The sequence below is a fragment of the Heliangelus exortis genome, chromosome 9, assembly GCF_036169615.1.
Source record: "Heliangelus exortis chromosome 9, bHelExo1.hap1, whole genome shotgun sequence".
Classification (NCBI taxonomy): Eukaryota; Metazoa; Chordata; class Aves; order Apodiformes; family Trochilidae; genus Heliangelus; species Heliangelus exortis.
In genome coordinates this window covers 11,769,758-11,796,209 of record NC_092430.1, presented here as the reverse complement: position 1 = coordinate 11,796,209, position 26,452 = coordinate 11,769,758, and the positions used below count along the sequence as shown (strand labels likewise).

At 37.2% G+C, this 26,452-nt stretch overlaps 1 protein-coding gene across 1 annotated transcript in view; it reads left to right on the top strand.

The window, feature by feature from the left end:
- SLC9A9 (solute carrier family 9 member A9) overlaps positions 1-24,238 on the top strand; it is a 170,537-nt gene extending 146,299 nt beyond the window's left edge. The window contains exons 15-16 of the mRNA XM_071752167.1: positions 21,373-21,478; positions 21,982-24,238. Of these exons, the coding sequence (XP_071608268.1) occupies positions 21,373-21,478; positions 21,982-22,194 (319 nt within the window). The 3' untranslated portion in view covers positions 22,195-24,238. The remainder of the gene's footprint in view (positions 1-21,372; positions 21,479-21,981) is intronic.
- Positions 24,239-26,452: the final 2,214 nt, after the last annotated feature.

The following is a 26,452-nucleotide window of genomic DNA, read 5'->3' as shown; positions in this document are numbered from 1 at the left end:
TTAAGAAAACAATAACTTGATATATAACCTATTTTGCTGTTGTTCCAGCTCCTATCAAAACTTGAAACAGATTTGATATCATGAGAGATGCAAGCAATTAAACTTGATAGTGACCATTTCTTACTCTAATGATGTGCTGTATGCAGGCAGGGTCACCGTTCTTGCTACAAAGAAATAAAGTGGTATTTAGAAGTAGTAACAAGAAGCATGTTAGATAATTCTGCTTTTGTGCAGATGTAATGCAATTGTAGAGAAGCAAAAAAAAAAAAATCCTTTCCTAAAGATGACAGTGATGAAAACATGAAAATGCCAGTTACACAAATGTAACTGTCATTGCATAAAAGCAGAATTGAATGCTTCTATATATGCAAACACATATGCTACTCTGTCAAAAGAATGGGTTTTCTTACAGTCAAAAAAAAAGAAAAGTAATTAAAACAATCTATAGAGTGAAGTAGGTAGAAGAAAAACTTTGTGCCATCAGAATAGGTGGCAACATCTCCATTTACATCGGTGAAGATTCCACTGTACCTCTAGAATGGACTGAAAGGTCTTTGAATACTGACAAATTTTGACAGTGAAATATATTTTAAGTGACAACAAATGGAAATTTTCTAGCAGAAGGTATTCTAAATAAAGGTCAGCCAAAATTGTACATAAGCTCAAGGTCAGGTTTAATACAGCCTCGTGGACATAAAAATAAGGAATACTTTCCTATTTGCAGCTAAAGAGTTAAAATTTTGGAAGAAGTCTTCCTTGACCTACTTATGTGTGGAAGCCTGATTTTAGAGGTTTTCCTACTGGGAAGACATCTAATAGCATCTGTCCTTTCCAAAATGCACACACACTTGCCAACATTAAATGATTTTTCTTATTTTTCTATCCCCACAAATACAAAATGCATTTTAAGGTGTTTCTTTGCATTATATCACAGTAACTAAAAAGATATAGATCCCCAAAAAATTGACATAACCATTTGGTTTAGTGCTTGAGAACTCACGGTTGACTTTTTCCTCTTATTTTTCTTATCACCCTTGCTTGCTTGTTAGGGAGACAAGGTGATGTATACATTTTCTGAGGGGAAGGATTCACCCGTTTCTGCAGCTGGAGTGCCAGCTGTGGCTAATCTTGGACAACCCAGCAGAGCACATATGGTTACTTTAGAGGTGCCCTGCATTTCTTTCACTTGAGCTGTAATCACACAATACAATTTCCCTTTGTTTTAATTTAATGTGGGGAAGAACATTCTACAATTTCACAGTAAAAATGGAACTGAAATGCACCGTCTTGCATGGTGCAGATGACTAAAAACAGTTAATATTTTTTGCCTTAACTAGCTAATACCTTTAAAAAAAATTGAAGCTTTATGCAGAATTCTGATCCTTGATAATTATATATATATATATATATATATATATATCAAGCTGCCACAGAGAGGCTTCACAAATACACTGAACAGGTCCAAGCCCTAGTTCTTAACTTCCCTAGACTAAAAAGAAATGCCAAGGAGTGGCTTTGAAGGTAGTCTTCAAAAAAATTTATGTTTACCAGTAGGGCAAAATACCTATAACATAAAACTTTCAGGCACCTTTATCAAAAGCTAGATTCAGTTCTCTTATCTTGAAGTTTCTGGTGTGGCTCTGAATTTTTAAAGATCATTGCAAGTATCTCAGAATGAATTATGTCTTCCTCATCAATAAAATTTGTCATATTTCCATGAAGCAGATAATACTGTCTGCCAATCTAAACCAAACTGCCATCAGCAGCGTTAATCTAATAAGATTTATCAACCAGATTTGGACTACTTTCTTGAAGACAAGCTTTTTGTCTGTCACATTTAAGTTTTCCTTTCACTGTATCATGATCTTGTATCATGGCACATCTGTAGCTGCAGTAGTAACTGCCATTTAAAGAGGACTGAACTTCTGCTACTTTGATAAGTGGGAAAGACACATCTCATGAACTTCAGAACAGAGGAAGGATAAGTAGAGTCATTCCACACAAAGTATCAAGTATCCCGTTTCCATTTTAAAAACTCAACTTTTTAAATGAAGATGTAGATAAACTAATGTACTAGTTAAACCTCTCTAGTTTAGCAGAAATATTTAAGTGTTTCATACAGGAAAGCCAGAATGCACCACATTGCACTACATGAATGCATACTTGTAGGGAAAATATAAACTAGCTAATAATTTATACTAGCTAATGCAGAAACTATTCAGTCCCTAATATTAAATCTAGTGCCTGATAATAAATCCAAGCTAAATAGATCTTCGTGCTTTACTCATATTGTAGTAACTGTCAAAACACTTCAGAATTTTTTCTCAATGGAGTGCTTTCAGAGAAGTAGATAAGCAAATGTTTAGTTGACACCTAAAGGGCATGTTTGGATTCAAGAGGAGAAACTTGAATGTTTCCCGCTGTTCTTTATACAGATATGAAGCAGTGCCATCAGTTTGGTTTTCTAAAAGCTATAGTAAATTATAACTGATCCACAAAAACAACTTGTATCAGTACAAGAATTTTGCAGTGTAATCCACAAACCCAATTCAATCATAATTCTTAGTTAACATACAAAAGCATAAATCAAAAAAGACAATCAAATTTCAGGCTAGTAGCGACAGAGGTCAAACATTAGTTATTTTTCAACTAGTTATAGGTTCAGATAAAAGAAAAAAAGCCCAGAAAGACAGTTGTTAATGATGCTGATATACAAGGCATTTATTAAATGCAGAAATTCTCAATGTAATTCTGAATGTGAAAAAAAGATGAACCATTACCTGCATATTGAAAAGCGAGTAATGGAGCAAGAGAATAATACCAGGAACAGCAGCTATAAAAAGGCAAAAGATTACTGACGTGGAGGTTCACTTGAGCCTACAGGATGTTTGTTCTGATTTTGACCTGACAATACAGATAAATTGCCTTATCTCAGCTCAGCAGTAAAAACGAGGCATATTAGATTAATCTAACAGAGAGACCAAGGAAGGAAATTAACTGGCTGTGTAGGCTTCTCCCCCCTCTTGTCTACATATTCCCACTGAAAGTCTCCCATGCTACCAGCCACCTGCTTTCTCCCAGTGGCGTGACCCTCTTAAAATGTTCATCTTTCCATAGCCCTGGCTACTGGTGAGCAGGGTCCCTGAGCAGAGGCAGCAGATGACATTGAGCTGGTGAAGGAATGGTCCATGAACACTTAAAAGAATGAACATTTTGGCAGGACAAGTACATCTGATTTTTTTTCATTAATTGGCAGAACACTATTCCACTTCTTTAATGAGTTACTAGTTAAGGCATGATTGCTTTGTGTAATGTTCTCAAGTGACATTAAGACTACACAAAGATAGCCCTGCTTAATGTGGGCAAAACCCAGGTGTTAACTAAATGACAAACTGGAAAAAATAGCTTGTTTCTTTTCTGGCTGTATATTATGAACGCTTTTCTTACTGAATCCACAAACTGCTTTTTGTAGCGTCCAGCTGAAAACACAGAAAATATGTCCATCTGGACATTAAAATAAGAGCAGTTATAACCTTGGAAAAGGGCCCACTTAATTAGCAGATACTATGGCCACACACTTGGCTTTTGCAGTACAGGAAATCCTCAGCATGAGTAGACAATCTTCTGGATAATCAACACCTGCAGACTGCAGCACATCTCAGTGCTGGGCTACGCTGCATTTGGGACCAAGCACACAGAACCAACCCCAAGTTAAAGAAGAGTCGGCATTTTTCATAGTAAATCGTCATCTTGGCAAAAAGGGTAAATGAAATGCCCGAAGTTGTTATTCTACTTTGAACAGACTTCCTAATCCTAACAATGATTTTTAGATTTACTACTATTTCTCACTTTTCTATTTCCTCTTCAGGCTGTCACCCAAGAATATCAATTACTTGCTTTTTAGTATATGCTGACTTTATTTGCATAGATGCCTCACATGAGTTACTTTTTCTATTATTGTGTTTCTCTGTATAAATAATTCTCACAGCTATAGTGCTGAGCCAGAATAAAATCTATATCTTGCTCCTTATATATTTAGGGCTTTAATTTTGTTTCATGTAGCTATAGCATAATTTATAGAAAAAACCCAAAGGAGCAAAACCATTGACTTCAAGGACACAGTTTCAGCATACTCAAAGTTACAAGGACCTGAGAAGCACCATACCAGAGTCCTATAATACTCAAGAAAGCATCCAAAACAAGCTAGTAGCTTCCAAGCTTTTACATATGCTGGTGCTTATTAACCTAGATGGCAGACATGATACACTTCATGTATCACACCCCCAGAAGAACGTAACTATAAGCGCATCTTTTATGACATTATTTTTAACATTAACGTTTAATTATTACACAACTACCACCACACTTGGTTAAAAATGAGTTATTTCCTTTTCTGTTCAAGAGATCTTGACAGCCCAGGTGGTGGCACAGGGTACTTCTTTTTCAGAACAGAAAGTGTTGCCCAATCACAATAACTGGACAGGATGGAAAGTGGAAGCTACCCACCTTTGGAGGACATAAGCTTCCTAGCTATGTTCAGCTAGCAGGGGGCTTTTTTGTGACTGCTGGTCTGATAGTGTTACTTAGGAAAAAAAAAAACAACAACTCTCCTACAATTCTCAGCATTACTCAGTTAAACTGGTTGGATAACTGACACCCAATCTTTATTCAATGTCATGCTGGCCAAGTGGTGATATCTTAAAACTGATTTTTTTAAAGCAGTGCAAAATCTTAAGCAAACACCTTTAGTGCACTAGACACTTGACATACTTAATTTATGATTGAATTACCCGATTTAAGTTTCAGTGGTACAGCTCTGAATATCAATGTGCCCTAAGCTAACAAACTGACTAGCAAAATGCAGCAAAAATCCTGAAGTCTAGTAGTTCTTTGGAGAGATGCCAAAAGATAGTAACATGAACAGAATAAACTGTACAAACAAATCAATTTTTCAAAGGTAACATCTGTTTTGCACTGGCACCTGGTGTGAATAGATTCATCTGTGTGCACATACAAATAGGTTAATGGAGACTGTGTATTCAAATACCCACCAGCATCCCATGACTTCAAAATCTCCAATGTTGGCAGGACTCAGTTTTTCTGAAAGAAACCGGACAACTTCTTGTGCCAGTTTTGCACAGTTTCATGGGAATAGTTATATTAAGCCCTCAGAATCAAAGCCTGAAAATATTTGTGTTTCCAGTAACATTTTTTTAAAGGCTTTGAGACTAGGTTACATTTAGTCATATTGGTTGCAAATAAGGAGAGATTTTATTCACTTTCTTAGAAGTTACTGGGGAAAAAAAAAAACAAAAAAAGATCAGTGCTCCAAAGGATGGAACATAGTGGGCTCTACTCATTCCTCAATAATCATCTTCTGTCTTTTGACCATGTCAAACTGTTGCCAAGACCTTTTATTTGCTGTGTGCCTCTCAGGAGCAACCAGCACCAGCCCAGAGTCTCATGAGAAAGCACTGCACTCAGCTGTGCTAGTGTCTTCTCACACTTTCATTAACACATCATTACTTAACTTATTTTTCCAAGATGTTTCATTTACTCAGAAATGCAGAGAAAGTCTGAAAAATCTTTGAGCCTGACTATTTCCCCCTGGTTACAATGTTTTGGATTGTACCTTTTTGCTCACTCCCTGAGACTCCCTAAATACCAAGACTGTGCTGTGCTAGAAACCACGACTGCTTTGCCTCAATTAATGAAACTCTGTTTCATTAATTTAAACCATGTTTCCATAAAGCATATGACACAACCTACTTACATCAATTACAAAACTGAGGCTGCATGAAACACCTTGCAAAAAACAAAAACAAAAACAAAAACCAAACAAAAAAAGCAAACAAAAAAAAGCACTTCTGAGTTCTCTGAAGAACAAAGACCAGTATTTCAGTTGGATGGAAATTAAGACTTAGTATTATGCTATGCACAAATACAGAATCAAAAATTAATACTTCCCTTACTTCACTCTGCCATATAGATAGTAAGAAAAATGACGGTTTTAGGGTGTTGTCTTTTTCATAGTTTGTTACTGCATTTTGGTTTAGTTTGTTTTCTAAAAATTAACTTCCTGTTGCACTTTATAAAACCTCTATGGTTTCTTTTGTTCTTTCCCAGTACAGTTTTCATTAAATTTTATTAAATTTTGCATACAATTTAAAGTCATAGTGCTCTTGTAATGGAACCCCTGGTAACAAAATCGTGAATTTTTAATCACAGTTGTTAGTCTGGGGAAAGATATCTGAACATGATGTTATTCTAGCATTTCCTGGGAGTCGGGCAGGTAGAGGGGAAGAGAGCAGTATCCTGCAAAACCTAGGGAAAAGAGGCTGTGTGAACTGGGTTAGGATCTTTATGAATTATAAGGCAGCAATAGCTTCATCTTTCAGCAACTCCTGCTTCAACAGTGTTTCTGCAGTGCTTAAGAATAGGTGATGAACTCAGCTAATTCCCCAGTCTCAACTAATGCCTTTTTCCTACCATTGTGCTCCTCACATTCCACAAGGTGAGGTGCACAGAGCTTGACCCCAACACTTTTCATGACATTATAACCACTGCAGCTGGTCACAGATGCAGTGCATGCAAAGGGGTGAGGGGGAAGAGAACACCATTTGGCCCTCATAAGAAAATACTTAAGCTCCAACATCAGACCATTAAGGTATTTTCTATTTCAACCCAAATAAAACTGATTGACAGGAACATTGCATAATTCATTGTAGCCAGTTTCAGAATCAGATTATGTTAAGTAGCAGAAAGAAAAATCAGTGCCTTAACACCAAAACCCAAATGGAAACTCATTTTTAAGAGAGCAGTCCTATATAGTGTAAAAAGGGCATTTTCTGGTTACTGTTGATTCTGGGAACAAGACTTAAGTTGGTGTAACTCAACAGGGTATGGCTAAAGACAGTTGTCTCGGTTTCCTCAGTGATGGAACAGAGATGGGGGCAACTGAAGTTACCTGACACGCAGCATCTCAAAACAATACCAGCTCTGTTCCAAGTTCTGTCTCATGCTTAAACAAACACAGGAGCTGATTCACCTGTTCTGACAATGTTGCTGCAGTTACAAAAGATAACCTGCTGCCATTTATTCTTTCAAGAAAAAAAGCCTTCTGCTTGCCTATCAAAAGAGAATATTGTCAGAGTTTTTGTCAAACCTTGGACATCAAGAGTGCTCTGCTATTAAACGTGTCTTAAGTTCCTTCCACTTCACATGTCAAAGGCTCCTTTCAAGTTTGACCACCTGACAAGGTTCACAGGAGAAAACCTCAGTGTCCCAGAGTGACAAGAGTGCAAATGTGCACTTCTCAGGAACCTCTCTCACACTGTCAGTGCTTTACTCTAAGTGATAATCACCCTGATACTATGAGGAAAATAACTGGAAAAAAAAAAAAAAAAAAAAATCAAGGAGGGAATTATACAGAATTATACAGAGAGAGGCTTATTTTTATAGTACCTGATCTTCGCTTACAGGGAAGGAGAGCTCTATGCGGTTACATTTCACCATCCTTCCTATACTCAGCTCTGACTTGTAACAACTGTGTTTGGCAGCAAGTGACCCAGTTCCCACTCCCTGTTCCCAGCTCAGCCCTTGAACTCCTCCACAAATATGTGTTGAAGTTAACTTTGGATCAGGAGACAAATGTTTTAACTATAGATTTCCAAGTGCTTGATGACTGCCTTTACCAATAAAATCAGAGATAAAAAAGGGGATAACAGGTAAACTGAAGTGGCATGTCAACACCAAAACCAGTCAGTAGAAGACTAGGAAGGATATAGCCTTTCTCATTTCTTTTGTCATACATTTTCCAATGCACTTCACTCCCTTGTGAAGCATATAAAAGACTGAGTTTTGGTTTTAATGTGGCAGACCTGTCATGTCATGCAAGTTCAGACTAGCACAGGACAACAACATACCATGATGTATCCTAGTATCAGCACAGGATCATATTAGTGCAGTAAGAGCCTTCAACAGTTTGACTCAACTGTCTACTTCCATAATTTGTAGTATCATTCCAGTATTTGTTACATTATCTTATTAGTAAAAGCAGTGAAAAAAAATCACCAAATTATGATTATTGAGCATAGTCTGCAATTTTTAGAAAATCAATTTCCTGTCCAGCTAGACAGCATCAGTGAACAGTAACTTGCCTGAAGAATGTTTAAGGGTCAACCCTTTCATTTAAGCTCTTTTTACACACATTTTTCTAGAACTTGCTGTTTACAACTGCTGAACAATTAACTTTGTCAATCCTATTATATGATACTTTAGCAAAGGTTCATCTGTTGTGCTATTTTTTATACATTGCAAGTGATTTCTTATTTCTTACCAGGACAACTATGAAAAAAGCAAAGTAGATAAAGGTAAAATAAGGCAGGCAAACAAAAGCTTCTTGTACACAACCCCACAAAGAATATAGACTGGGAAAGTACAAACATTTGGAAGAAAATGGCTGCAGAAAACCTAGGTGGTAGGTACATAAACCCACACTGAGATTTATCTTTTCCATGATCCATAAAAAAACATGGAAGCCTGGAAACTCCACATACTGCAGATCCATTCTTACAGAAAAAAGTTAAAAAATAATTAAAAAAAAATAAACATCAAGCAAAACAACTCAGAAGGATAACATGCTAGACATCTCGCTAGTTGGTCTTATTTTTATTGCTGCAATATGCATGAAAGATGCTGCTTTTTGTCCTCTGCAGAGGCAAGTGAACCCAAATACAAGAAAAACAGACATTTGCAAACAAAGATATTCAAGGCTGAAAATGTCTAGCTTTTGCTGACAGCTCCGATCGTTTCCTATTTCCAAGACAGATTATTTATCAAATATCATTCCTTGGTGTATATATAAGCTATGGCCAACACTGGATGAAACATTAAAATAATAATGTATGTATCCAAGTATCATTTGTATCACTTAGGAACAAAGAGGCTCAATGGCTATGATGGATGAACTCTTAAAATAAGTAAATAATTATGACAAATAGGAGTTCCAAATGCAGTATGATTTTTTCCTTATCCTTCTCCCTTTGGATACATATCCACTACTGCTGATGTCAAATTTCTGGTTTTATTTCTTATCTTTATACCATCACAGAAATACACAAAAGCAGAGGAGATTTTTTTAAATTACAAAACCTTGTGTCACGCAGCTTAATTTGCTGTCAGAGTTGACTTCATGAGAAATATCTAATCGGATAATGCTTGTGCCAATAATGTTTAAGTGGTTTTAATACAAAGTGCCTCTTAATATCTTCTCAGTAGATTGGTCTAGGATTAAGCTTTTGAGACACATGATTGCAAAATTCAGATGAGTAAAGTGAATTTAAAAAGCCAGATGAGAAAATTTCAAGTTTATTTAGGTTGAGGGCATTACTGTACATAAAGACACCATTATACTATGTGTATGAATCTGTCATCTAAACACATTTTCATTTCAAATGCTGTCTCTGATTAAGACTGCCAGAATGTTATGCTACCTGCCCTATTTTACCTCTGCCTACTTTGTAAATCAGCATAATGGCTGATGATATTAAACTTGGTATTCATACTGGCACTAAGTCACTCCAACGAGAGAGTACTTACTTTTTACAAAAAGTCACCATACTTAAAATACCTTTTCAGCTTCATTTCTTTCACTTTCAAGTCTCTTTCAGTCTCAAAAATAACTAACACCAAGGTTTTTAAAAAAATAGTTCCTTAAAAAAAAAAAAAATCATTTGTTTGCCAGTCAGCTTGAACTAAAAATAGTTAACGCTACAGGCCAAAATACTTAAGAACTATTGTGCTCATTTAAAAAAAAAAATCTACCTTTCTAGAGTTTGAACTATGGATACAATAGCCACTGCTTTTCAAATGGTAACTTAGAGGATATTTTAAAGATACTTTAAATCAGAACCGAAGAGTATTGCATTACTAAATTCTCAAAACAAGAGCAGATTACAACATACCTGCCAAGTAGGTCAAATGTCACATTAATAATCCTGTTTTGCAGACTGATAAACTGAAAAAATGCATTTACTTGGCACATTGTTGACTGAGCTAGGATTCTCATGCCCTGAACTCAGAAAATGGTATCTTTTCATCAAGTTGAAGTAATATTTGTGAAGCACTCAAATAAGGTGCCTGACAGAAGTGTAAAGTATTATTATAGTTTATGAATATAGTTTCTAATAAAAAGTATGCAAAGAGCAGCAGGTAGTTAAACACTTGGCAAATGTGTCAAAATAAATAAGATTAAAGCCAAATGTTCAAGCAAGAATCAAACTAGAAACAGGAAAGCATTGCGATCAAATATTTTTTAACAAACTCACACCTTTTTTTACATGGTTACACTTTGAAAAACGTGTCACAAGCCTAGAGTATCAAATTCTGTTTCTCCACTTCAGTGCGAGCTGGTCCTCACTGAAAAAAGAGAACTTATGAATATATTTGCACACACATCCACAGGGTTGCAAACAAACATAAGTCCATGTTGTTCAAGAGGCATACTTACATAAACAAATATATAAATTACAAGAAGCATCCTGAAAAGCTATTCTTAAGGTATGACAAATCTCCTTGTGCTCAAGTAATGTAAGTAATTCTTGTGTATGTAAGTATATCTGTTTACTGACACAGAGTCATACTGCTTTTGCACTGCAACTATTAAGAAGCTCTCCTTGCCTTATGAAGTGATGTTATTGGTTATATAAAAATAAGGACTTGCCAGCTGAGAAGGACGTATTAAATAAGGATATTTTGCAGTCTTCTCATATTATTTGTCAATAGGTGTTTAAGTGTATTTTATACTAGTAAATTGCTTCCTTTTCTATTACTGCTGCCCTCAAGATTCCCTCTGCTCAAGTAATCCAAGCCTCCTCAGTACTGGTGACACCACCCTGGTTTTGTTTTATACCTCTTTAGGAACTCTGCTTCATGCATCAATCTCAGTTATATGTAAGAGGACTGGTCCCAAGATCAGAACCTAAGACATACCCTATACAGCCTGGCTTCATTCTTTAGAGCCCATTTTAAGATGACCCAAGATGACTAAATGGAAATGAATTTCTTATCTACCCTCAAATGCATACTGCTCTCTTTTTTCTCTCTCTCAAAAAATATTTTCCTATGAAGCAATGAACCCTATATGCTTTACTTAAACCTACATATTTGATCTGTTATTTCAACCTTGTCTAGCAATCAGTCATCTTATCAATTTAGATACTGTTCTAGTCTGACACAATTGGCTTTTGTTAAAAACACACTGCATTTTATTCAATTTTCCATGTAACCTCATGTCCTTCGAGTATCCTTTCCCCTCAAAAGGTACTAGGAATTCACTTAGTACTGAGGTCAGACTTGCATAGCCATCCTCAGCCAAAAATATTAATAATGGTCTGCCCTTGTCTGCTATACTAGGTCAGACAAAACAGTATTTGTATATACAGTTGAGCCTTAAATGTGCTAGTCAAATATTTTCTCTCAAAACTGTAACAAAAAAGCTTTCAACAGAATGAAAATTCCCTTGGAAAAAATATGCATGTAAACACAAACTTTTCCAGATGAGAAATCAGAAGATATTTCTATTATAAAGCGCTAATTTACAATCTCACAGAAATTATAATTTGAGTCCCTCACTGTGATCAAATAGAGCTTTCCTGGGTGTGCAAAAGTCAAGAACTACTGTGGCAGAATCCAGACCAGCCACCAGCACACAGATATGGAAAAACAAAATTTAGAAAAGGGCAGACAGAGCACTCTTGTCTAGTGGTCTTCTCTGCACAGAACAGTCTAGAAGTGTGCATGCCAAGAAGAGCAGAACAAGCTGCTCTAGTGGTGCTCTGGAAAAAAATTGTTATCTATAGAGGAAAAAACATATATTTAATAAAGGTGTCATGATCAGTCACCTGGATGATAGCAATGGCAAAGATCCAGATAGATGAAAGGAGATTGCCCCCTCTCAAGAGGGACCCTTTGGGCTGCTGAAATGAAACTAGGGAGAGGCAATTTGGACTAAGTCTTTCATGTTACAGACACCCACAAAGCATCACACACTATGTACCAGCTACTGCCATGCTAGTAAGCCTTCTGGATGAGGAATTGAGCAGGTTTCTGGAGACCTAGATACCACCTAGTATCTCTTTGTTCCACCTCACTAATTCCTCAGAAGGTGAACATGTGTCCCTGGGGGAGAAATTGTCACAGGCACAGTGAAGACCCAACCCCAACACAGTTCCCTTTGTTCTTTTCCTAGGTCCAGATAGGTCCAGCTGATCACATGAGTTTGCTCTGGCTCTTTAGGGAACAAGGGAAGTAGCACCACTGGCTGGGCAAAAAGGAGGGAAAAGCCCTTCTCTGGAAGTGTAAAATGTTAAGGTGGGAACTGGATAGCACCGGAGCAAAGAAAAACAGCACAGACAGAGCATGGTCACAGCTATCCCGGGTGATAGAGAGCCACACACACAAAAATGGTGTTGTAGATACTGCCACAAGCTGGTAATTATTCTACTTTTCACCATTCAGACACTAACGACGTCTGTGAAGACCAAGTCTAATTAACATAGCTTTAATGCAGCTTCTGTGGTAGTAATGAATGTCTTTATAGTCTGGGACAACTATTGGGTGTGATACCTGCAACAAAATATACATTTGTCCCTCTGAATGAGACCAGCTCAGAGGGCAACAGTCTATGTGCCTGTTCTCTCCTTGTGGATTAGCCTGCATGATCCCACAAGCTTTATCATCAGGGACTTCATCACGGTGAAATCATTGGATATAGGATTTTCTATTGGCACCTCTACAACCTGCATCAAAACAGCAATTCATGACAGTTCTTCACTGCTTACTACTATTTCAGCTCTATCAACCAGTCAATTCTTTATCAATAAGACATGGGTTATATTGATTATCTAGACAGTTAATTTTTTATCACAATGCCATTCCAAATGCTTTAGCAAATCTTATTAAATGCAGGTCATTTTATTAAACTTGTAATTTCATTCAAGGATAAAAAATTAGATTTGCCTGGTAAGATCTATTTTCTATAGAAAGATTCTTAACAGCCTCATGTGTAGCTTAAATAGATGTTACTGGCCCTGTGTTACAGTTCTATTATTCCTTGAAAGCCACAGAAAAGTTCTAAACACAGCCTAAATAGTCTCCAAGGTCTGTATTACAGAGGTTAGAGCAGATTTCCAGTACAAAACACCAGAAAATATGTTTATATTTTAAATTTGTATTTTATGATTTAAAACTAATTATGATTCACTAATGCTGGGCTTGTCTTTCTCATTTTTTGAGAACTGGCAATATTAAGCCTATTTGATACTTAGTTTCCAGATTCCACAGTGAAGTGTGAAGATAAATGTAGTCTAGTTTAAAATAATTTCTTGAAAATGGAAATGAAGTCTAGGGAAAGGTAGTAACAATTTTGGGGAAGAAACAGCTGTAAAAAAAAAATGGGCATAATTTGACACTGAATTCGACTTCTGAATTCAAATCTAAGTCTAAATCAATTAAAATATGACAGTATCTAAAAACGAGTCATTACAGTGAAATTTGAGTGGCAAACAATTTTGAAATCAGATGTGAATTAGGAGGTGAGTGCAGGAGTTGTCAGAGATAAGCAAAGTAGTGATTTCAACATGTTTCTTAATCAAACCACCTTCCCAGAAGAGCTACAGGTGCTTTTGCACCCCATATCTGGCTTTTGTATTAACAAGTAACTCCTGCCAGATAACCCAAGAGCTGACATCTCCATCTACCAATGAAACACAGTGAGAAAACCTCATCCTCATTAATGGTGCACTGTACTTTTCCTCACCTTTATTACTGCCTGTACTGGAGTCAGTACCAGCACTGGTATGTGTACACAGTATAATGTGCCAATAAATAGAAGAAAATTATGCTAAATATAAAGAAAATTCTTTCATAATCTGTTTCCAGAGTATTTCACTGGAGACATAATGAACTGTCACACAAGGTAGGCAAGCCTTAAGTGACTGGCTTAGCCTCTCTGAAGCTGATGCCTGACTAATACCTGCAACACCTCTAATAACACGTCAAAATAATCCATTGAAAAGAATTACAAAAGAACTTTAGACAAACACAGAAATGACAATATTACAAGGGCACAGATTTTTCTCATACTGGGGCAGATCTATTATATGCCAAGACACTGATGATGTTCCAGAAGCAGATGGAAGAAATAAAACCTTCTCAGTACATCTTGTGGCATGTATGAAAATAAGAGGGAGGATTCCCTCCCCACTCCTCCCAGAGGTCTGCGACCCAGCACCCCCTGTTGCTTTGGCCAGCCCAGTGTCATTTTGTTACAGGCTCAGATTGTACTTAACACAGGCTCCACAATTTTTTCAGGCAAGGATTGCCACTCCTTCAATACTTGCTGTAAAATCATACATCTTTGTTTGCCTGCAAGAGAGTGCCTTTTATTTTCATTAGGTTTTCACATCACTGAAAATGTAGTAAAGCAGAAGAAAGGCTTAGAAATTCTCACTGCAGATTTCCATCTGGAATACTATAGCCTGACAAAACTATCCAGTGTCTTCACTATAGCAAAAATATTTTTTCCACCTTCTTCCACATTTGCCCAACTATATTTCTAACCAAAAAATTAAAGTCCCTTGTCACACTCGCAACAACCTATATTGTTCTCACTGCACCCGCTGCCCCATGTGTCTCAAACTTGCTCCATCACAGCAGTTCCTCACTCCACATACATTTCTCAGCTATTCACAGGCTCACAGAAAACCTTTCGTACAACATCTATCAAGAGTTTGGTTATCCCATTCCAGACAAGTATGGTGCTCTGTCACGGGCTTGACAAAGCCCAGGTCATCTTGATCTCCTGCTTTCATGTTCCATAGGGATACACACATCCCTGCTCACATTTCAGTTTATATTCTGGGCCACGAGTATAGCTCTCTGCTGTATCTTCACTACCATACCAACCAGTCTTCAAAAACTGTTTCTAGATTTTTAATTTTCTTGGAAGTTAATCTTCTCATCTCCTATGGAATGACAACCATCTTATTTACTCTTCATTCCACAGTCTTTTGATAGAGGAGGAGTTATTTTTATAGAGATCATTTTTCCTCCCCTAAATCATCACTTTTGTTAGCATCTTTGCAAACATCAGTAAACACAAGAACACAAGACATTGTTTTGAGAAACTTTCTTCCATGTTCTTCTCAACTTCCTGCAAAATTGTGCAAGAAAAGTTCTTGATAGGATTTTCTTGTTTCCTTTTCAAGTTAGGACCTTTGTAACTGTGAGAGTATCCTCTGAATCATCTCTAGTCATTATAAAACTGTCAAGGAGGCTTTTTTCTCTTCAGCTGCCTCACATACTCTGCATCTTCTAAAGCTCTGATATTACAGTTTGGCGCTGGTGCCCATCCATCTATTTCTTTTCAGTCTTATGGGTGTTATTCTATCCCTTTCCACGACCTATCCTTCTGTTTTCAAGAATAGCTGCATTACTGGCTCCATTATATAAGCAAGACTCCATTTATGTCCCACATTTCCTTTGTATGGAGGTGTTCTTTTTGGGATATAACAGCCTTCAAAGAACTCAGAAGTTCTGAGTTTACCTCTCTGCTTCAGTGATTTCACAACTAGAATCCTGTGGTCTGCAAATACACCAGACATTTTATTCCATGCATATTAGAGTAGTCCAGTAAAGCAGTCTTCAGCTCCTTATGACCAAGATTTAAGGAAGGTAATAGAATTCTTTTCCCACTTCTGCAATGCTTCCAGTTTCAAAGCTGAAATCAGCAAAATTTTAGCCATATGCTGAATAAAATGCAGAGTTACTTCTTTGGGTCTGACACAACATCTGGCTCTAGAATTTGACAGTCAGGTTTCCCTCCAAGGATGCACTGCTCTAGTTTTTCTTACTACTGATTTTCATCCATCCTCCTTGCTCTCAGACATTATAAAGACAAACAGAATTCTAAGTAAAAAAAAAAAAGAGACCTCGAGCTTTGAGTTTACAGGACTACACTATGGTTCTATTTATCCTCAGCTGTTTATTTTTATTTACACCAGTAGTAACAAGTTTTTTAAACCACCTCATCAAAAGAGAAGAGGAACAAAGAAAGCAGTAGCCCCTAGTAACAATTATAAATTACAATATTATTTAAACCAGATTTAGTTACTCCTTCTTAGGTTTCTCCACAGCATAGATTAGGTTATCTTTACATGTTAAATCACTATAGATCCCACTTCTTTGCAAAACATACCTGTTATTACTAATATTTAAATCTAATAGCCATGCCCTGTAGTTTTCAGCTAATCTACACTGTTAAGTCCTCACCCTCAGAAGAAAATTGTGGTACATGATAAAATACACTTTTTTTGCAAGAGTCAGGAAGAGATATCCCTCTAAAAAAAAAAAAACCTCTGGTACTTCAGGTGATATTAATCTGTGGGGCATGCGCATAAAATCTGGAGACATCTCTGTGCCTCACCAGCTCAGTCATGCACACAAACTCTTACAGAGTAATCAAATAATCTCAGTCAGCTGTTTGCAGGAGTCAGCCACGTGCAGAATTTAGCCAGATAATCAGAGTTTCATGGTTTTCCTGCTCCCACTCAAACAGTACCCAAATGGAAATGTTTGCTCTCCAGGTTATCACACAGCTAATATGAAATGAATTTTCTGGTTTTTAAAACAATCAAAAAAATTATTTGCCCTTGCTACAGAAAACAGATGAAACAGAAGGGACACATTTTCTTTGATTCCTCTCAAGTATGTTTCTGCATAAATACAAAGTAACAAACTCCTGACACAAGTAACTTAAAAATGGAGACTAAAAAATGTTCACAAAAGAGGCATTTAAATAAAACACTGCAAACTTCAAGGAATCTTAAAATCATTGCATAAAGGATTGGTTCTGGGACTAGTGACATTTACCTCTAAGGCTTGTGCCTACAGCACAAACATAGCAGCTAGCAACAGTATATTAAATAACATACTTTTAACCAATTAATATTTCTAGCACGGTTTGATATAGCAAAGTAGTCTCTGGAAAAATAGTTGTATGTAATTTTGACTGCTATCACAAGAACTCCTGGACTTACAGGCTTCTTAGTGGTAAATAATACAGCGTGAGTATTTGCCTTTGGGAAGGATGGGATTATCTTGAGATACAGAGCCCCCACTGTGTAACCAGGGAAAAAGCAAAGCATTTCCTGGGCCAAATGCAGGGCTTCAGAGCTGAAGCAGAGCAGCACTATTTTTACCTGTGGCCACATCATCTGCTTTATCGGCTGGGGTGGGGGGGGGTGGGGGGGGGTGTTTGGTTGTGTTGGTGGTTGGCTTGCAGTTACTTTCTGATCCCCCCTCCCCAAACTACAAGTTCTCTCTTACAATATTATGCTTTTCAGAAGAATTGGTCTGGGACTCCCTTGCTCTGACAGAATAAAAGCAAAGCTCCTTTAAGCCTGAATCAAAAGAACCACAACATTTCTGCCAGAATATTTTTCCCTATTTGAACATACAATTTATATGAGCATAGCCTAAATAAATACATATTTATTTGAACGTACCTGTTATAAAAATCAACATTCCCAAAATCTGGTCAGAAAGAGCCAGTTTGCCAAAGTGTGGACATCTCATGCTTATTGGTAGAAAGAACAGAAATTTTGAGAATCTGATTTTTTCATCTAAAAGCTATTTTGTAACCTCATAATTTTCTGCCTAACTGAAATCCTTGATGTTCTGCAACATGATCAGTTGCTGTAGTGTTCCTCATCAAGACTACCCAAAACTTGTTGCTTGAAAAGTCTGGCCCAAGTTACCTGCATTTTTATGAAACAGTGCCTATACGTGAGGAAAGGTCCCATAATGGCTGGTATTTTGTTCCAAATAAATTCTGAGATTTTATTTCATGCACTATACTTAGAGCAAAGGCATTATATTCCACCCTGGAGATGCCCTTTGCCATTTCTTTGAAAGTCCAGCCTAAACCAGACCACATTATTAAACATGAAAAAAATTGGCTATTCATACACCTTAAGAAAAACCACCACCACAAGCAACTCCTCAATTTTAAAAGCTTAATTCTGAAGGTTGCTATTGAGCACACTACACTCTGATAGCTCCTGTTTGAATTGCTCAGCCTCATCAGCCCCAGGAAACAACCTACCTGTGGCTCAACTTTTGGCTACATTGTTCAAATACTTGCTGACTGTCTTGTGTGCAATAGCATTACCTTCCTTGCTTATTCCTGGGCAGTACAGAGGAGGATGTTACAGGAGTCCAACCCAGAAGAACTAAAATGATATATATGTTAGGGCTGGTGTCAGTGAGACAGGAAGGGAGGGGAATTATGCTGTGCTAGTTGTAAGGAAAGACTGAAGCTGTCTAGGAAATTACATGTTCAAATAGCAAGGAAAATCCACAGGGTAAACATTTCTGGGCATCTGAACTGAGAGCAGAAGCCTGGAGATAGGCAGAATCAATGGAAAAATTGGTATTTGATTATCAAAGCAAGGCAGCACTGTATACAGATTAACACCCTATGTGTGTGCGTATGCAGGTGTCTTGAATTCCATTTCTTAAGTTAGAAGTTACTACCTTTATAATACTAATAATGTTCTTTAACACAGTATATTGTATGGTGTATTGAAACATGCAGGTGGGCTGATTCACCTGTGGATGACTAAAGCACAAATCTACAAGTCAGTTGGTTGATCCAATGTTTTCCTCCCATCCTTTCCCTATCCTGAATTAGGCAGGCCTGAATTCAGTTCAGCAGTCATCTGACTTATGCCAAGAGGTTTACACTTGGTATCTTCAAATTTTTGAAGTGACATAAGTGCAAAGTCCAGCTTTTTCTATTATATTGAAGTATTTCTTTCTGGAGATGCAACTAGAGTAACTGGAGTGTGATAAGGCTTCTTGCCCGCCTTAAAATGCTATAACCCCATGTCTGATATACTTCTGAAATGCCAACACTGCATGCAGATTAAAATTTCTTTCATGCTGCACTGAGCTGTGTGATTATGTCTGTCATAACATAAGGCAACTGTGTCAACAATAAAGAGGACACATTTACAGCATAGGTTATTAAAACAATGAAAAACAGGCCAGTGCAATTTAAGTTAAATTTAGTGGGCTGAATAACAGCTATTTAAAGAGGAACAAAACAATAAATTACTGCAGAATCAGAAGCATCACAACAAGCACAAGAAAATTGTCTTCACTTTAAACTGCATCTCAAGAGACTTCTATTGTGCATTGTCACACTTCTAATTTGAAGTGTAAAAGCAAATGCAAAAGGAAAGGGACAGAGGACCTATCGCAGCTCAAAATGAAGCTATGGTGCAACTTACAGCACAGCATACACACATCACAAGCAGTTAAACGCACCAGACAAAAGTTTTATGATAAAAGTGGTGGTGATGCAGAAGACTGAATTGGCCATGTAGATTGCCCATTTCAGCATGGACTCTCTATTCCAATGTGATGTGATGCTGGACATCACGCAAGCATGGGAAGCAAACAGGACTCCTTCTTACTGGGAGGCATAGAAACTCATTATAAATGCTAAAGCCTCCTTACAAGTAAGGCCTAGCTCTGAGATAATCAGATTAAGGAGTAAATACAGGAGCAATATTTATCTTCCATTACTTATTCTGGAAGAGGATGAAAGAACAGAGAAGACAAAATTCAGTATAAACAAATGCAACTTCCATTACAAGCCTACATTTTTTATGCTAGGTCTCGCAATTCAAGTTGTTTGTACTAACAAAGACAATATTTCCAACTACTAAAAATCTAAAATTTGTCTCCTATTTCAATGTTTAGCCCTCTATTGAGGTTTTTCTGAAGTGCTGAAAACAAAATAACTCTAGTTTATGTGTTTTATACGTTGCTTTTTAATATTTCTCAACTGCTTGGCATTTTGGGGGGTTCCAATAATATTGTGAATGGATTAGAAAAGGATTTTTTGGTTTGATTTTACTCTTTCAGAAGCAAGAGGATCTCAACTTTCCTCACACAATGTGATCTCATGGGATATACAACATTGGATTAAAGAATGAAAATACTCCAACAGATGCAATTTCAATTAAAAAACCACCCACACACAAATGCACACATAAACAAAACTCAGGAACTATATAAAAACTTCCATGGTGAGCAGAACAAATTACTTAGCTTATCAAACTGTAACTGAGATCATGAGCATCACAGGCTCTTCAGCATACAGAATTTGTACTTTGCATGTAAAATAGTCATGCCATAATCAACCAATGATGAATGAAAAGGAATGGTTAAGGTTTAAGATCTACTGTTATCCAATAATTCTGCTTCTGAGCCCAAATCACTACTCAGATTTACAGTTGTTCCTTTGATGGGGCAGAGGGAGTGAGAGAGAAAGCACAAGCAAGGAAACAAGGGAAAGGAGCACAGGAGAGAAATTGGGATGACAATCCATAAAGCAAATTTTCCTTAGCAACAATAGCAGACCTGCTTACCAAAGAAAACTGAAAATTACTTTGTGAGTAAAAGTTGCTGAGGCAATAACTCAATTTGAAGGACTCACGGGAAAGCTGTTATTGACAGACACAAGGATGATATAATTACTCAAGATGAGCAGGTTTTTCTTTTATCTCAATAAAGAACTTCTACATTAAAAGATTTGAAAGACAGGTGTGAGACAATAGCATAGAGCCTGTTTGTAACTTATTTACATAATTTTACATAAAGGAGCATCGATTTATCAAGTGTAAAACAAATGTGTTGATTGCTGAAAATAAAGTATTACAAAGAACTTATGTACACTCCCAGGAATGAAGAAACTTCAATATTTGATGAAATGCTGTGCCCACTGAAGAAGCTCCTCATTTTTACAAAAGGCCCAAGTATGTGTGTTTAAGAAAGTAATCACTACCATTCTTAGAGAGTAGCCAAAACAGCTACAGCTTATATTGTTTCCTGTAAAAATTGCCTAGGTGGTCACACTTAGAGCAGACTACAGATGGGAAGAGAGATCAAGATAAGCATGTCTTTCTCTTCCAGCTGCTACTGCATTTATGTACCCCATGACACATCCTCTTAAGCCATTCTGCTACCCTTCAGGACAGAATTTGAACACTAAGTGATCTGGGCTTTGTTTTTTAGGTTTATGGGGTCAGGGTGGTCCAGGTTTTGGCTGCTGTTCTTACTGAAAAGCATTAGAGAAGACTGATAACAGGTGAACGTATGCAGTAATGGTTGGGTAAGAAGATGCTATTTTCTGTTTCCATTAAGATAAACAGAGTTTTAAAAAGGAAATTTCTCTGTGTAACAAAGAGCTATGTTAGTATCAATATCTGCATGGGAAACATTCTTTAACAAACTTCACAGATACCTAAAACCTATCTTAACCCACACTGGTCCACCCCTCACAACAACACTACCCGAATGGTGTAATCCTGTTGCAAGGCTTCTGACCAGCCCCAGTGCATATGGCGTAAGTACCCAACTGTGTTAATTGTATTTAAGGTTTAAGCCACAGCCTTCTGTGCTCAATGAAACACCTCAACAAAGCCCATTTTCAACAGCTTATTATTTCTGAGGCCAGAAATTATACAATTTCTTTAGTGTCGTGGAAAAGATGTCTCAGAAGGTGCAATTACATTTTCAAGAATGGTCACTAATACTACAAGCTTCAAATATGAGTGACATGTTCTAAACAATAATTCAGCCAGATGCTCAAAGTATATGCTACTCAGTGATATTTCATCACTGAAACATATGAAGGGTACATTACGTTTTCCAGCACTGCTCAAGAGCAGAACATGTTAAGAAACTATTTGCTTTTATCAACATGGTAAAATAAAACCTGAAAAAAAATAGGAAAATAATGGGATTAAATGAAAGCAAGATTGTATCAGACTTGTTCTTCATTTAAGCTTTAACAAAAATCCTCCCCATGTGTCTCCCTTCCACTGATCTTTTTCCGTTTGAACACAGGATCGACTGAAGGATGACACAGATTGCATCATATATAATGATGAACTGACTGAAAACTGTCAATCACCTGTTCACATCCCCGTGCAGAACAGAACAAGCTCTATGCAAGCTACAGGCAATGAGGATATTCATGAAGGAGACCTTGGACTAGGACAGTACCAACTCCAGCTTAAACATACTGCAGGTCAACACCAGATCAATTCACTGGCTTGAGAAATCATGTTAATCACAAGTCAGACTAAGATAAATAAAATATATTATGCGAACAAAATGCCAGGAAAATGTGCAAAGCACAAAAAACGTAAGAAAACTTAGATTTTAGCAATTAAATGCCTGCTGCTCCCAGGAAAGCATTTACAATCATCCATATAACTACAACAATATTCAGGGTTTCTGACTGCAGCAGTTTTTAATAAAAAGATGTATTTACCCATTATAAGACGATTACAGTCATGCCTTGTCTCAGACAGAGCTTGACTGTACCATGCCCCTCAACTGTACATAGGCCTCTGAATGTTGCTGTTGTCTTTAGTCTGCTGGAATAGAAAGAGCTTCCTAACATATATTGGCCCACATGATGACAGCACCTCTTATACAGCTGGTTCTGAACAGATCCACAAATAGCTGCTGTTCCAGTAGCAATTACATTTATAAGAAAGAAGCAAAAGATGCTTTGCCCAGTAAGTATCTGATATAAAGACTTATAACATACATTGCAGCACCTCAGAACTCATGGATCAAAGTCTCCTTCATGCTCACAGCACAGACTTTCCCTGCCAAGCAGCGCAACATTTGTTTTCTGAATGCACCTTACAGGCCAGGACTACAGTGTTGCACCAGGCTGCCACAAACCAAACTCTGATAGTAGGAAACATGGAAGTCTGTGGAATCATCAGCAGCTCCCCTTTTACTGCTGCACTCAATGGGCACGATCACTATTTAAAGAAGTTATGCCACAAAGTATTTTTTCATTACAGCTTCACAGCACACAAAGCTGACAAAACAACAAAACGTCCCAACATGTAAGATTATTCTAAATGTCTGCTTCAATTTAACAAGTCAACTGTTCCATTTTTTTTATTGTTCAAAGAAAGGGAGTGGTTTCTAAGCAAACATTTCTGTGAAACAGCTGTATCTGGCTGCTGCAAGTATAAATTTATTCACTTCTACTTACCCTGGACACTCTGTATATCACAGTAGAGATGAGGACTGCGGTGGTTAGATATAAAAAAAGACAAGAGTTTAGGTATTAAAAAACTGTGTCTCCATTAAGGAAGTAACTGGCCAACCATACTTAGAGCTACCTGCCATATACTATTACCAAGCATATAATATTATCAAGCATTAGCACAGGTCAGCTAAGCAGTGCGAACATGAGGACAGAGCCAGGCTTTTGTTGTTAGAGCACGTCTTTTCTCATTGCAGAAGTTTCAACTAACTGCATGACAAAATTCCTCCTAAGAAAGCTAAGCCAATAAGAGTTTTAAATAAGGTCATTCATAATATACAAAGACAATGAGCAAGCAAGAAACATGTAATCTCTAAGAATAACAATCAAGTCGTCTCCATCAATGATCATGAAGCTGAATAGGTCTTGATTTCACTACAAATGGAAACTGAAATACAAACTTAACTATAATCAAGTTTTATTCATTCTTTTCCAGGCTAATTATTTTCTGGTTATGTGTGACTAACAGCTGTTCTAAGCATAGATTTGAACACTAGAGTTCTATATGCTGTTACGAAAGATGAAAAGCTTAAGCTGGCATTTTATTTTCCCCTAAACAGTAATCAATAACATCAAAGGATCTTTATTCTCATGTGGTTTAAAACAAATCATATTCAGGCATGATTAAAAGTTTTTAGAAGAGCTAATAAAGTTCCAACTCCATTTTGCTTTTACTGCTTGAAATGAGAAGAGATGCACAGCAGGGTGTGAGAAGGGGTGGAGAATGGATGAGGAGGTAAGGTTTTAGGGCCAAATACTGTGCACACTACAGTATGCAGTGGGAGGCAGCAAAGATAACAGGAGATGGGGTAAGCAGGTGTGGACACACTTCAGTGAGGAGAGTATATGGCAACACGGTGAAAAGGCATCATGGATGGGTGCTGATTGCAGTAGCCAGTTTCCAATTTCAATCTTCCCTGGTATTGAGTACATGTCACCAGGCTGCCTGAGCTCCTTGAGAAGTGTGGATCCAAGTCCTTAGATTATAGTGCAAATCAATAAACTGCTGTGGTATTATGAAGATGCAAAGCTGTTTTTCTCAACTGCTACATGAACTGGAAATGACAAGCTCTTCACCAACAGTTCTGCTCTTAGATTCTACTCTGGAATGCATCCTGCAGCAGACTATATGGGGTTTTTACTGATTTATTTATTGTGCCTATGTCCAAATTTCTCACATTTGGGCTATGTGATAAATGGTGAGCTCTAGGGTCTGAAAGAAAGCCTGCAGTGAATATTTTCCACACTGTTCTGCCTGGATGACTTAAAGGGCTGCTTTACTCAGTGAAGAAAGTCACACCTTGCAACAAGAGTGCACACTTCACATGTCAGATTTTTATGCTAAGACTATCAAGAGGCAGAATCAGTGGTCCCAGTAGAATGGTTATTTATCCTCTGAGACAATACTCCGCTAATTTTATTTTTTTTCTTTTTGAAAATTAGTAATTTCAGCTTCAAGCAAACATGAAACTTCTACCAAATGGCAATAAAAAGCCTCAGTTACCCATTAAAATTAAGAAATGGAAGACTGAATAGTGTAAGATACTCTTTTCATGACATGCAGATCAAGAGAGTTAAAACAACATTAGAACAGATATATATTTGTATTCAAGGAGAAATTACTGGCAGCTAGTAATTCTGCAAGACTGTTTAAACAGAGTAATGGATGTTAAGAAAGGTCTTTAATGGTAAATTTATGGTTCATACACTGGGGATTTAAACTAAATATCGCAGTGTTTGAGTGAACGTGCAAGTCACTCATGATAAGTGTGAAGCTGTACTTCCCAAGTTAGTCTAATAACCTGATTAGAAAATGAAATGTAAAATATATTGTCAAAGCGCAATGACTGCATATTCAGTATGAAGGACAAAATGTCAAAAAAGATGGAAATCTGGAATATTGCTAAACCTGTCAGGCTTCAGAAGTAATAACTGAAGTTTTGTACTGAAATGTAGAGCATGTTGGGCTAAGAGTAGAAGCAGCAGAACCAATCTGGGCTATATAGGAGAGCCAGTTTACAGTTATAAGAAGATCAGGTCACTGTGATACCTTTTACAGAGAAGGGCAACACCTGGAAACCTCACTGCAAGAGGAAGGCATTGGAAATAAACATTTCCATCGCTGCGTTAAAAGTCCAAACTGCCACAGTAACCACATTGGGGCGATCTTCAACAAATTTAACCTTGTGCAGAATTTAAGTCACTAAACTTATGGCACTGAAACCATGGGAGCATGGGAGCTCACAGCCTTTCCACCTAGCAACTTAATTATGCACCTTGTTGGGCTGAGGGTAGTCTATACAATAGGTCTTTCCTTTCAAAGCTGGTCTAGATACCATACTATCAGCCATCAAGTAATACTGAGCATGTAAAATCCTGTTTGCTGTGTATCTTTGAGTCATAGCAAGTCAGATTGGAAGGGACCACAGTGATGATCTGGTCCAACCCTTCTAGTATTATTGTTTATATGAGATGCCTCAGCACACCATCAAGCTGATACTTAAAACTTTACAGAGTGGGGAGATCCACTACTTCCCCTGGGAGACCATTCCATGAATGCAGTGCACCTGTATTTCAGATGCACATGAGCATTACACATGTGCGTTCCAAAATGTTTTCAGAGATTAACATTTGTATCCCAAGAATTCTCAATTACGGACTTCAGAGTTCAAAAACATCCTGAATACCCACTTCAGAGCTTAAAAATAACTTCTAAAGACTTCTTTTCCATTTTGCTAGGAGGAGGAAGGGAAAATAGCTCTTTTCAACATCTTAAAGCAAACTAGTTCTGAGCATGTTAAATAACTTAACAGAAGCAAGCTCAACTCTGGCAACATAATCCCAACAGACATGAGTTCTGTTCAGTGAACTGTAAAAGACCTGTCAACATTTTTATTTTATAAACAGCCTTTCAGAACTTAGGAAATTTTTATCAACTGGAGAATTTTTAAGTGTTAGTTTAACCCAGAGTCCCAGCATGTCAATTTTCAGATAATGAAATCCTTTCCTTCCCTTAGCTCAGTGATGAGTTTTTACAGAATATTCCTTTTCAGGAGAATTAGACAAAACATCTGAGCACACATTTCCTTGAATACTGGTTTGTTAGTGGGTTTTGTTTGTTTTTCAAGGGGTTTGGCTTACATATACTTTTTTACATCATAATCTCACACTGGAATTTGAGTTTCTGAACAGTACAAAAGAAAACTTTGTCTGCCAATGCAGAACTTGCTTCTTTGTCCCTTT